This window comes from Fistularia commersonii, chromosome 9 (genome assembly GCF_037954325.1).
Source record: "Fistularia commersonii isolate RoL2024-O1a breed Wild chromosome 9, RoL_Fcom_v1.0, whole genome shotgun sequence".
Taxonomy (NCBI): domain Eukaryota; kingdom Metazoa; phylum Chordata; class Actinopteri; order Syngnathiformes; family Fistulariidae; genus Fistularia; species Fistularia commersonii.
In genome coordinates, this window is record NC_141292.1 from 6,863,441 (window position 1) to 6,875,907 (window position 12,467).

Consider the following 12,467-nt stretch of genomic DNA (forward strand, 5'->3'; position numbering starts at 1 on the left):
TGACCCAATTAATACTTTTTGGGGCAAAAAAAAGCAGGCAGAATTTCAGAGGCTATTTCTATAATGAATCATGGTCTCTGTTAAGATTTGTGCTGTTATGGATGTAACTGATTTTTCACAGCTGAGAGGCAACTGCTGCTACATATGGCCTTATATGTCTAGTTTGACATAAACAGACCAGCCCTTATAAAAAAATCAGAAATATAAGTTTGTTTATTCTTCATTCTACAATAGTAAGCATTAATTTTACTGTTAAATTCTGTCGGTGAACAAAAAAATACTGAAAAGTCTAGATGTTGACATCTAGATAATGTTAAATGCTCAAAATCTGAAATGTCTTTTTTGATAATTAAAAAACATATGAATCTATATATTTAGTGCAGACATAAAATCTGGTGGGAAACTTTGGATAAATGATCATAATCTTTTTATGAGCGATGTGGATGAACATTTTTTCACTGTATTCTATCAAGTTACTTTTACAGAGGCAGAAAAACTTTAATTTCATGTCTATAAATCACTTCCGCAAACAACAGATTAACTTGCTTGGACATAATGAATGTTGTCAAGACATAAAATTCAATACAAAACAGTCCCGTGTTAAACTGATGCTTTTTTCAGGTCCTCAGGCAGCACTCTGCCCTTCTTCCTTGCCCTGTTCTTTTTCTTTTCTGCCTTGACATTCTTTCGTTTCTGGATATTCCTTTTACGCTTGTCCTGCCTTTGCTGCATTTTCTCCACAGTGTGCTCGCTACGTTTATCCCAGCGCTTCACTCTCCCAGCACGTTTCTTCTCTTTCTTTTTCAGGGCGGTAAGCAGCATGTCCTCGTTATCCTTGATCTTTAGGCCCTCTGCCCTGTAAAGGGTATTGGTCCACTTCATCTTCTCCTCCAATTGACGGGCCTTTCCTTCATCTTTCTCTCTTAGCACTTCCAGCTTTTCTTTGCGTGCCTGTAAACGACTGAGCAGCTGCTTGTAGTTCTTTCCCGTCAACGGTGTCAACTTTCCTTTAATACTTTGCTCCTTGTTTTTCTTTTTCAACATTTTGTCAACATACTCCTCCTCCACGGTGTCAAACTTGTTGAACACAAGGGCGGTTTCTATCCTTTTGCTCACAACTGGAGAGGGCTTTGCTTCTTGTTTTATCTCCGGCTGCTGCTCTTTGCCACTGGCTTCGGCCAACTTCTTCATTTGAAATTCTTTCTTCTTCTTCTTCTTGCGCTCCCTTTCCAGTTTCCGTTTTGCTCGCTTTGTCTGGACTGCCTCCGATAAAGCTTCCTTTGGTTTCCCCTGTTCAATGAGGTATGTATAGTTATTTTCTAATAAATAATTATGCAGACTTAACTCTAATCTCCGACAAAGGCATTAAAAATATCATCACTAGGCCATAACCTCTCATCACATACATATGTGTGATTTTGAACTTTCAAAATAGTGCAGGAACCAATCATATGCATTTGCTCATTTTGAGAAAAAAAAAAGACAAAATGAAGCTCAAAATTGAGATATATTTAAATGAAATTTTAATTATTAACATCTTTTTCCAAATGTATCCAAAAAAGTTTAAAGTAGTTGCAGAAATATATCTTGTTTTAAGTTTATCCTGGACATTCTGGAGGACTGCAATGAAAAGGGGATTTTGGGTTGGGGGGGCAACTGCTGGTTAAGGTAGATTTTCTTTGCATGCTGTTTTTATAGCTTTCTAAAATGAAGTGCACGCACATATGTACCGATGAGGAACAGACCCATATGAAAAATGACATAAGAAAAAGGTGAAATTAATATTCTGTTTCCAATGTTTCTGTTCCCTTAAAATGAGCCCTGGTTATCATTTCCCAAGGAAAAAACAGTTACATTTTCCTGGCCAAATTTTGATGTAAATCTACAAAGATGTGTTTTTCCACATTTAGTTAAAAGGGGCAACACAATGACTGGAGGGGTGACTTCAAAATTTTCAAAACATTGTGATAATTTCACTTGAAATTTGAATTATATGAGTGCATACCTGCCCTCTGGACTCTTCTATCTTCTCGTGCAGCCTCTTTCTAAGGACATCGACTGTGGAGAAGCTCGACTTTACATTTCCTCCTTAAAGACAAGAAATAAATTAAGGCCGATTAGGAAAAGAACATACGTGGAAGGTAAAAGAGTTAATCCACTATTTTTCTTCTTCACTATTACTTTATTACCTTTAACTATGTGAGTTGAGGCTCCATTTACGCTACTGAATGTGGAAACGCTCCTCTGTACTGCTGGACTAGTTGAAGCCTTCTGTTGTGCTTGAGAGCATTGCTTCTTCTCACAGTCGGCTTTTTCGTTGGAATGTTTTTTCTTACATTTTTTCTTCTTTTTTGAAGGACCATCTTCATTCGGACCCTTAAAATGAGCTATTAAAAGAAAAAGTCACATCCCTGAAACTGTCAAATGTTAAGAAAATGACAAGATATTGTGAATGCATATTCCCGTTTTATTATTTGCCATCTTTTAAAGGGTATTTCTTCAATAGAGCGTGAATTGAGCATAGCGCACTTGACTCACTTTACTTATGCTGATTATTATAGAATCACTCTTATTACATGGTTATTCTTGTGGGAAACGTATAGCGATGGGATCGTGTTATGAATTAATGACAGCACCCGATCCACCCATCCATCGTCTACCGCACAGGGGGTGCAGAAGGCTATCCCAGGAGCCATCAGGCGAGAGGCGAGGTACAAACTTGGACTGGTCGCCAGTCAATCAGAGCCACACAAGCAGACAAACAACCACTCACTCTAATTCGCACATATGGGCTATTTTCCCATTTTTTTGACAGCTACCCTTAATCGGAACATATAGTAATGGTCAATCAAGGATTATTTTGGAAATATCCATGAGGTCAATAAATGGCCAGTTGAATCATGATTACTTTCGTTTGCCATGATAACCTTCGGTGCCATATAGCAACAGAATAGTCCAATTTCATTTCTTTTAAGGATTTTTTTCAAAAAATAAAGCACGGTATTCGCTGATCTGAAAACATTAACACATATTTTCGCACCTCAAAATGTAAAGATTTAGCCAATATTCAGGTGGCAGCTCCACAATAGCGAAACTATCTAGACGCGATGTCTGACCTGCTCGAAATTAACGCACATGCCACATTTCAACAGCAACATATCAAAACCTACCAGGCTCCTGGGTCCTTTGAGAAAATACTTTACTTGCAAGTTTCTGAATGTAAGAATCTTTAGCGGCGAGATCCATGCCCCCTCAACGAAACGAGATCTTGAATTAGCAACTCCGGATAGATCGACGCATTCGTTCACGGTTGTGTTCACACGTGGGTCAACACACCGGCACGGACCGCCGCTGCACCGGAAGTGGTAACACTAATAACGGTCCCCCCTTCCAAAGACAACCATGACAGTTACGTGAGTGGTTGTGTTACTTTATTTTGCATCGATTTCTTAAATCGTCATGGCTTCTCTAAAACGTCTGCTGGCTTTTTCAACCGGGACGTTTATGACATTGAAAAAACAGGTAAGCGAATTCATATGTTGTCTTTGTAACACACTTTGTGAAGTGGGTATCCTATTTTTAACTCAGTGTTTCCATTGAATCAAATTCTATTAAAATAATTGCAGACGAATGTGATTTACATCAAGAGGGCTTTCCTCCTGTCCAGGCTGCCTGTCTTCAAGCGTCTTGACGGTAAAGCAGAACCGAAACTACCGTGGTCGTCGTAAAACGCTTTTTGTTGGACGCTTTTATTCCCCCCTATCAAAGCGATTATCTTTTAAAATCATATATGTAACTTATGTAATTTATACAAACGTTGGTTTCTAAAGTAAACCGTTGACCAATCAATGAAACCGTTGATTTTAAGAATTCGTACCTTAAGATCTATCACTTTTACACTGTTAAAATTAATATTGAACATGAAAAAAAAAATGTATCTATATATACGGTTCTGAGATGGCTATTTGGTTGCGTGGGAAATTCTGACTTTTGACTATTGGTACTTCGGATCTTCGATGACTGAATTGTACATCTTGTAAGTCGCTTTGGTTAAAAGTGTCTGCCAAATGATTGTAATATAATGTAGTGTAATATACACTGATATCAGCGGTTAAAATTGCGATATTGAACCTTTACCAATAAGCATCATCAACGCTATCAAGTCTGAACTTGTAATCAATGACTTTTTCACTCCCTGTGTGTTTTGTTGTGGCTTCCAGGCAGGCTCATACAGTGGAGACAGTCCAGCTCCACAGCAGCGAACAGTGAAGACTCTTTCCTCAAATGGTTCCTGCTGCTGATTCCCGTCACCACATTTGGTCTTGGAACTTGGCAGGTACATCTTGTTTCTCCCTTTTAAAGTAGATCTAGTCATGTAACAGCTAATGACATACATACTGAATAGTTAACTATCCAACGAATGGTTGGATACTTATTAAAATAGTTCCTGAAATTCTCTTTAAATGTAGGCCAAAGATCTGGAAATTAGGAAATCTGTGAATCTGGGGTGAAGCCATATCATTTTATCCACATATTTTTTTCAAAGTCATCAAAGAGCACCTGAATCCTCTTAGACCATCCTCTGTTACCCTTTTAAATCAATGATAGCAATAATCCAGTCTGTAAATATAGAATTTCAATAATTTTAAAAAATAATTCTGTTATCAATTGCTTATTTTCAGCCCCTTCTTGTATGCTACTGTGATGGACAGGCTGAGAGATGAGATTAGACAGGAATCTCCATGGACTATGGTGTATGCAGATGACATTGGGATCTGTAGTGAAAGCAGGGAGCAAGTGGTGGACAAAACTAGAGAAGTGGAGGTATGCACTGGAAAGGAGAGGAATGGATGTCAGCTTCGGCAAGACAGAACACGTGTGTGAATAGGAGGGACCCATGCCGAATAGCAAGGCTACAAGGAGTAGAGATAAATAAGGTTTTTAAGCAGCAACAGTACAGAGCAATTAACTGACAAACAATAATGTCTCTGCTAAGGTGAGGAGACGTCAGTGGAAACTTGGACTGATAAATGATCTGATAAAACTCACCACTGCGGAGCCCGTCCCACTTCCTATTGAGTGAGTGCACTTTAAATATGTTGGTATTCTTTGAGTGACCTTGATAGTAAATTTAATTATATAGCCATTATAAAGAAGCAAAAGGTAATTTGAAACTGTAATCTTTTATTTGCATGTCATTTCCTTATGGTCTCCTTAGTCCTCATGAAGTGAAGAGCCTGGAGTACAGGAGGGTGAGGGTGCGAGGCCAGTATGACCACTCTAAGGAGCTCTACGTTTTGCCCCGTTCCCCGGTCGACCCTGAGAAAGAGGCCAGGGAGGCAGGGAGACTTTCCTCCAGCGGAGAGACAGGCGCAAATATCATCACTCCATTCCACTGTTCTGACCTCGGGTGAGTGAAAATATATGGGACTACTCAAAATAATAATTTATCCTTTATTAATCCCTTGTGGGGAAATTCATTCTCTGCAATTAACCCATCATGGATGAACCATGAGCAGTAGGCTGCCGTCCACCAGTGCCAGGGGAGCAGTTAAGGATTCAGCGTCTTTCTCAACAACACTTCGACACACTAGGAAGAGCCGGGAATAAAACCAGGAACGTTCATTCCAAAGACGATTACTCTACCTCCTGCGCCGCACCACCCTCAAAAATAGATTATCATATTAAATAGATTCAAGATTTTGGTAGATCTGATTAGTTAGTCAGTAAGATACTTGTGTGTCATTCTGGCCTGTCAGAGAAAGCATGTTCCTTCATTGATTTAATTACCCAGTGATGTTTGCTCTTTGTCATTTCAGTATCACAATCCTGGTGAATAGAGGATACGTCCCAAAGCAGAAAATAAGACCAGAGACCAGGATGAAGGGACAGGTCAGGAAAACTGAATTGATTTCAAAATTTCCACTGATTTTTCAAGCTTTTTCAAAAAATCAAACTCCCTTTTTTCTTTTTAAACCGTTTTAGAGTGATTTCTTGCTAATAATAGTTTTTTGCAACCTTTGTTACTTCTGTCCTCACAAACGTGTATAGGTGGAAGGAGAGGTGGACGTAGTCGGGGTCATCAGGCTAACAGAGACCCGCAAACCCTTTGTACCAAATAATGACATTGACAGGAACCGCTGGCATTACCGTGACCTGGACGCAATGTCAGCCATCACTGGAGCCGAGGCCATTTTCATTGACGCTGACTTCGGTAAGCCCTCATGAGTCCAGCTGGGTCCTCGGCTCTGACCAACACTTGTTCAATGAAATGCTAGCTTTTCACACACTTTTGATAAATGCTCAACAGACATTAATAAGCTAGTTGATCAGACAGGTTAAAAGTAATTCCTTCTTCTTCCCCCCCTTCTTCTATAGCCAGCACCATTCCTGGAGGACCAATAGGTGGACAGACAAGGGTCACGCTGAGAAATGAACACATCCAATACATTATGACATGGTAGGTGGATACAATTCTCCTGGATTTCATTTTTACATGTAAAAAACAACTAGAGGTCCTGACTGGAGAGCTGCAATTCAACCAAAGTTTAGTTACAAATATAAGGAATTAAACTGGAATGAAAACACTTTATCATATTACCCTGCCCTCATTGCATGTATGGAAATTTTTGAATTATTTAAAATTCCTGTGGTATTTCCAGATTGGCTGCTGTACTTGTTTCACTTTTTCACTTTCACTACTACTATTCTCAGGTACGGCCTGTGTGCAGCAACCTCTTACATGTGGTATGCCAAGTTCATCAAGAAGATTTAATTATAAAATGTTTCATGCAATATCAAGAAAATGCCAGTTGAGTTTGCACTCATTCTGTAGCCCAGACACAGACATATGTAATGACACCTGTTGTTGAAAATTCAATAAATGACTCGCAAGTACAATGAGCCATGCAAGAAGTGCAATGTGATTCTTTTGTTGAACAGCAGTCACACAAAATGTAGTCAGTGATCTTGGTGATCAGGCAGATGATCCACTGTGCCCCCCACAGGTAACAGTTGAAGACTGAAGGCCACGGACAAGGTTTGTAGGCTAAGATACCCCACATAACTTTGACTTCCTGTCATACGTCATGGTTCCAAAATGAAAATGATGGTAGTTGGATCAGGGATGCATGATCAACGCCTGGCCAAGCATATTCTTCAATCTTGCAAGCAACTTATTCCCCAGGAAGACACATTTGGAAATAAATGTGAAACAATGGCAGTAGAACCATGAGCATGATAAAGATTTGTGGATAAAGTCTGAGGTAGTAAAAATACAAAGACCCAACAACTGAACCCACATTAAATGGGGGTTTAAACTAGTACAAACTGGTCTGGATTTATTCAGGTTAGAATTTGTCCTGGAAGTTTAGTATTCCAAACAACCGCCATGCTGCCAAGGCTATTACCCATTGTGGAAGTACTTAGAACCCTAATTACTTGGTCACCTGATTTCAGATAGTTTCTAGCCTTGTCAAATCTCACAACCAACTGATTTTGTCTTAAATCACTCTGCATTTGTAAAAACAGACATTATACTCAACAAAAAATAGATACCCTTTTGGGACATACAACTTTTTTATTTCAAACAATTTTAACCAAGCTTGGTAGCAAGTTCCTTGGCCTTTGCCTTCTCAATTTTTGAGATGCGTGCAGTGGACTTGGGGCCCATGATTCCACCTCCCCAGTGACGACGGATCTGGAAACAAAGTCCGAAAGGGTTAAATGATGTCATTTGGTAATCGACGTTGAATTTAACAGGAGAAATGTTTACCTCCTCATTTCTGTCATTGTAGTTTGTTTTGATGGCTTCCACGAGCTTGGCAAGTGCACCTTTATCCTCACTGCAAGAGAACACAGCCAGTCATATTAACAAAAGCCCATGTAGGAAAAAGGTAAATCTATGTACTGAACGAAACTCGGTACCCTGTAAACCAAAAACTTGTAAAAAAAAAAAAAAAAAAAAAAAAATTACTTCTCTGAACATTATTTCAAAATTGGTTCAGTATACATCACGTGACTATTTGGTCTGGGGGCTTTTAGGCATAAGCCCACCATCCCTTGAAGAGTCACTTTAATGTGACTTAGCTGTCTACCAAAATGTGACTACTACGAAGTGCATTGCTGTCTTACCTGTTAATATCATACACAAACTTTGAATTGATTAGAAAGCAGATATACCTTTTTAATCCTTACAATGGGGCATTAATATTAACTTAAAGCACTGTATTTGGTTCATTTCCCCCCCAGATTTAAATATTCAGATACTTACGGGTTTATCTGTGTGAAGGCAACTGAAGTGCATGTCTTTCTGTGCACCAGTCTGCCCAGTCTAGCCTTTCCCTTGATGATGCAGTATGGGACACCCATCTTGCGGCACAGAGCTGGCAAGAAGACAACGAGCTAGAAAAGCACAGTAATATACAGTTAGCGTTTTACAACTTCAATGGTAACAAATAATTTGAATTAAGTTGGAAACACTTTTTGGCATGTGTTCTCTGCTCAGGGTTAAAAAGCTCGTATGTTTTGTTCCACACAAAGGATTCAGGTGAAGAAATTCAGACATCATTGCCAGAGAGCACATTCTTCTTCTTGCGATCAGGGTTGTTATGACTAGATATACTTTTGATACCATGAGGCTTTGAGAAGTCAATTTGTCCCAGCTTTTGACCCTTGTAAAATAGATCTTCAGATCAATCTGCTGCTCTAATTTCAACACAAGTATGCACAAATGAAACGATGGAAAAGCAACCTAACCTCAACCAAATGTGCAAGTTAAACTATGAATGTTTATTTCTGGTTATCAGATTTGACACATGCATTGCTTACTTCTGGTAACATACACAGCTTCATAAATAGGACAATATTAGCAACATCATAATGCCCCCTGCAAATCAATAGCAGTGGATATCCTACCATGTGCACTGTTCTATTGAAATGTTCACACTCATATCCATAATCACTTTATATCAATGTTTACACTCTACCAGCACATATTCCAATTCACGATGGGCAGCAAAGTAGGTCTTTCACTGTACAAGGAAACTTCTTTCTATACTGTAATTGTGACAAACACTTTGAATCTTGAATTTATGTGAAACACCATCTTCAAGAGCACATAAGACCACTGACATTTGTGACTGCTTGCACTAAAAATGTTAATTCTGTATTTGTGACTGACGGGGGTAACTCAAACTACTTTTGTATTTAATTTGCATTCAAAAATCAAACATGAAATTTTATTAAAGTTTTGTTGCCAACATCCTATGTTTACATGCACTGTCCAATTTTTTTTTTTAAATTCTGACCTTAAATAAAACCGCAACCCAAAATAGTACCCAGTCAACTTCATACCAAATGTCTATAAAGATCTCTTGGCCTAAGCTTTTGTTGACTATTCAACAACTGTACTTAATATTAGGACCCAAAAAAAATCAAAACATTTAACCGCAACCAACCTGCTACATTTCACTTTGGTAACACAATCTAAGGACAACAGCAGAATTAGTCCCATCAGTTAAAAATACATAGCAGTGCTCATGATTCACAACTCAGATCCATCTACTACGCTAAACATGGTTACCTGCATGAAATACGCAGAGTTGCATATAGAATATAATGAAAACACCATGGTATCAAAAGATGCATTCAGTAATCACAACAAACCTAGCCGCATGATACATGCTTTTAATGGGACAAGCTTGCCTCAATTGGATCCACATCATGGGCGATGATAACCAGCTGGGCCTTTTTCTTCTCCACCAGAGAGGTGACCGTATTCACACCTGTAGGTAGGAGGGTGGTCAGAGGTCTAGGCAAAAAACATTCCACACTAACTCTGTTATACCATAATGTATATCGGCCAATGCTCAGGGTTAAAAAGCTCGAAACACATCAAGAGTTTCAGGTGAAGAAATTCAGGTCATCACTGCATTTAAAAAACTGACAATCTGTACATTATTTAACATAGCTCACCTGCACGGAGGACTGGGGGCTTCTTTGTAGGGACATCACCCTTACTGACGGCCTTCTGCTCTGCACGGGCCAGCAGCCTCTGCTTCTTCTCTTGCTTGGTCTCTGGTCTGTACTTATGGGCCAGTTTGAACAGTTGAGTGGCTAAGAAGACAAACGTAATGATTGGAAATGAATTCAGCTGCAAAGTTAAGTCTGAGCAATTACTGAGCAAGTCGCTGCATCAGTGATCTTGGTGGAAGTGTCATCATGACATTTAGGATAGCAAATTTGAAACATCACATGCATAATGCTAAACAAATGGCTAAGAGATTCTGTGACATTCTATGTTACAGCATTTCCCCATGCCTTCATATAAAGCTTTGAGACTGAGACATACCTGTCTGGCGGTCCAGTGCCTGAGTGAACTGGTTAATCGCAGGGGGAACCTTCAAACGCTTATAAAGGATGGAGCGCTGCCTCTGAAGGCGGATGTACCGAGGCCATTTCACAAAGCGGGTCAAGTCACGCTTAGGCTGAATATCCTGGCCTGTTACAAGGCAATCAAATGTTACTTGCATGATCACATATGGCTTAAGAGTTTTATTTCTAAGTTTTGTTTAAGTGCATCAGCGATCTTGGTGGGAAGTTGTCTTCACTATTTATAAGATAGCAAATATTCCTTAACATCATTTGCACCATCTGACTACTCTTCTTTTTGACCCACAAGGTACTCACCAATGCTGAAGTTCTTTGGCCTCTTCTCAAACAGAGGGTTGACTACTTTTTTGGCCTCATGCTTCTTGGCCACTGAAGGGGCTGGGGCCACCTTCTTCCCCTTAGCCTTCTTTCCCTTGGGCTGTTAGGACAATTAATATTTATGAATAAAAACTTCGAACCTGAAGAGTAATTACGTCAGTCCTTGCAAACAAATAGTTCCACGATCCAACATTCGAGGCGAGTTTTACTCGTCAGTGGGAATAAATCAAATTACTAGATAGTTTATTTGGGGAGGTAAGGCACGAATGAATCTCGAGGGGATCAATCAGTTACGTCTGACACCCTTCGGGCTAACCTGCTAACAAGAGTAAATACATCCTTAAGTTCCCGACATTAGCCAGTAGCACTGGCTGCCTTTTAGAATTAGAACTCAAGAGAAAATTCTGTTAGCATATTTCCAAAGATTCAATTGATACAGGACTATTTATGCTCACTGATCTAACAGCGTGTTCAGTTTCCGAATGGGCCTGTTAGCCATGCCCATTCAACCGGCTAGTATGATGCTAGGAACCAAACATTTCACTAAACTCGAGAATGGAGGACAAGTTTTTTACTACCGGCGCCTATCCTCGATAAAATAGAAAGGAGGAAAAAAAATTAACCTCTCTTAATCTATTCGTTATCGTTAGCTATCGCATTTTGACACAGCCAGAGCTACGAGAACCGGGTTACATCTTAACGACAATACGGTAAAGAAACGCTGAAATCGACGGACAATACTTATAGACTAATGAAGTGCACACTTCAAAGTATCTAGAAAGACAATTTGTAAGGTAAGAAAACGCTCACAGCACTCGATGGAAATAGATGCAACAGCAATTATCATACCCGAGAGTAGAGAACTGTGTACTCACCATGTTGGATCAGGCAGAAAGGAAGTCCAAGGCTTTCTGGGTAACGTAAATACCGCGAGGCTTGGGGGCTGATGACGTAGATCCCGCTAAGCAGATCCAGGGTATGTTGTTTTTGCTGCTCGGCGCCTCAGCACCGAACATTAAAATATCTCTACTGATTCAGGATCAGTATTACTTTATGTTAATGTCAGCCCTATAGCGTGGCAGTACCCTAGTGGGAGTAGATTATACTGAAATGTAAAATCTCCTTTTATTTACTTTAAAAGTAGATTATACTTTCAGTTTACTTTCGTAGCAGTGTGTTGGTGATTTGATTGCTTGATTGTAAATAAAACTGCTCTACATTTTTTTTTAAACTCAGAACATTCATTTATTTTTAAATACTACTTATCCTGCATACAGGGTTGAGAATGGATCGAACCAATCCCTGCTGACATCAGGCAAGGGGCCAAGGGTCCCTTAGTCTAGACAGTCAGGTAACCAGGACTAAATTGAGACATGCGAATTTCTCAATAGCAATATGTGCGCATGTTTGTGTTCATAAACTTGCCAAAATGTTGCACAAAGAATTGACCATGTATTTCAGAACGCATTATTAAAATCTAATCTTTAATTACCATTAAAACCTAAGCCAAATTCCCTGTATCCATTTCAGGATGATGCAGATATTTTATCTATACTGATATGACTCTGGCACAACAATTTCCTTCGGGATTAATAAAGTTGTTCTCATCTCATCATCATCTCATGACTTAAAACACTTCGTCCAATATCTTTTTCCCTTATACCATCGTCATAATTGTCTGTTATGTTTTTAAAACGTGCTATTAAAATAAAATACTTTATACTTTTTCTGTTATGTGTTTTTTGTGGTGTCTGTGA

General features: G+C 39.2%; 4 protein-coding genes and 4 non-coding genes across 8 annotated transcripts; 1 reads left to right on the plus strand and 7 right to left on the minus strand.

Annotated features, from left to right (window-relative positions):
• Positions 1–462: 462 nt before the first annotated feature.
• On the minus strand, positions 463–3,338 carry surf6 (surfeit 6). Its single transcript, XM_086153066.1, has 4 exons — positions 3,171–3,338; positions 2,190–2,387; positions 2,006–2,088; positions 463–1,290 (listed from the first exon to the last, which is right to left on the minus strand). The coding sequence occupies exons 1-4, from the start codon at positions 3,244–3,246 to the stop codon at positions 601–603; spliced, it is 1,047 nt and encodes a 348-aa protein (XP_086009192.1). The 5' UTR covers positions 3,247–3,338; the 3' UTR covers positions 463–600.
• A 46-nt stretch (positions 3,339–3,384) lies between these two features.
• On the plus strand, positions 3,385–6,900 carry surf1 (SURF1 cytochrome c oxidase assembly factor). Its single transcript, XM_086152199.1, has 9 exons — positions 3,385–3,522; positions 3,627–3,693; positions 4,221–4,336; positions 4,997–5,079; positions 5,219–5,410; positions 5,820–5,892; positions 6,052–6,214; positions 6,379–6,460; positions 6,715–6,900. Exons 1-9 carry the CDS (start codon positions 3,460–3,462, stop codon positions 6,773–6,775), a joined length of 900 nt encoding a protein of 299 aa, XP_086008325.1. The 5' UTR covers positions 3,385–3,459; the 3' UTR covers positions 6,776–6,900.
• A 659-nt stretch (positions 6,901–7,559) lies between these two features.
• LOC147231081 (large ribosomal subunit protein eL8-like) lies at positions 7,560–10,846 on the minus strand. The gene is made up of 7 exons (XM_086152200.1): positions 10,690–10,846; positions 10,352–10,501; positions 9,976–10,116; positions 9,706–9,785; positions 8,273–8,403; positions 7,775–7,844; positions 7,560–7,699 (listed from the first exon to the last, which is right to left on the minus strand). Exons 5-7 carry the CDS (start codon positions 8,368–8,370, stop codon positions 7,595–7,597), a joined length of 273 nt encoding a protein of 90 aa, XP_086008326.1. The 5' UTR covers positions 8,371–8,403; positions 9,706–9,785; positions 9,976–10,116; positions 10,352–10,501; positions 10,690–10,846; the 3' UTR covers positions 7,560–7,594.
• Positions 8,498–8,574, minus strand: LOC147231082 (small nucleolar RNA SNORD36). The gene has a single exon (XR_015106653.1). It is a non-coding gene; the product is annotated as a small nucleolar RNA SNORD36 (small nucleolar RNA).
• On the minus strand, positions 9,688–12,382 carry LOC147231083 (large ribosomal subunit protein eL8). The gene is made up of 5 exons (XM_086152994.1): positions 12,374–12,382; positions 10,690–10,810; positions 10,352–10,501; positions 9,976–10,116; positions 9,688–9,785 (listed from the first exon to the last, which is right to left on the minus strand). The coding sequence occupies exons 1-5, from the start codon at positions 12,380–12,382 to the stop codon at positions 9,688–9,690; spliced, it is 519 nt and encodes a 172-aa protein (XP_086009120.1).
• LOC147231084 (small nucleolar RNA SNORD36) lies at positions 9,865–9,934 on the minus strand. The gene has a single exon (XR_015106658.1). It is a non-coding gene; the product is annotated as a small nucleolar RNA SNORD36 (small nucleolar RNA).
• On the minus strand, positions 10,192–10,259 carry LOC147231085 (small nucleolar RNA SNORD24). The gene has a single exon (XR_015106661.1). It is a non-coding gene; the product is annotated as a small nucleolar RNA SNORD24 (small nucleolar RNA).
• On the minus strand, positions 10,577–10,649 carry LOC147231086 (small nucleolar RNA SNORD24). Its single transcript, XR_015106660.1, has one exon. It is a non-coding gene; the product is annotated as a small nucleolar RNA SNORD24 (small nucleolar RNA).
• Positions 12,383–12,467: the final 85 nt, after the last annotated feature.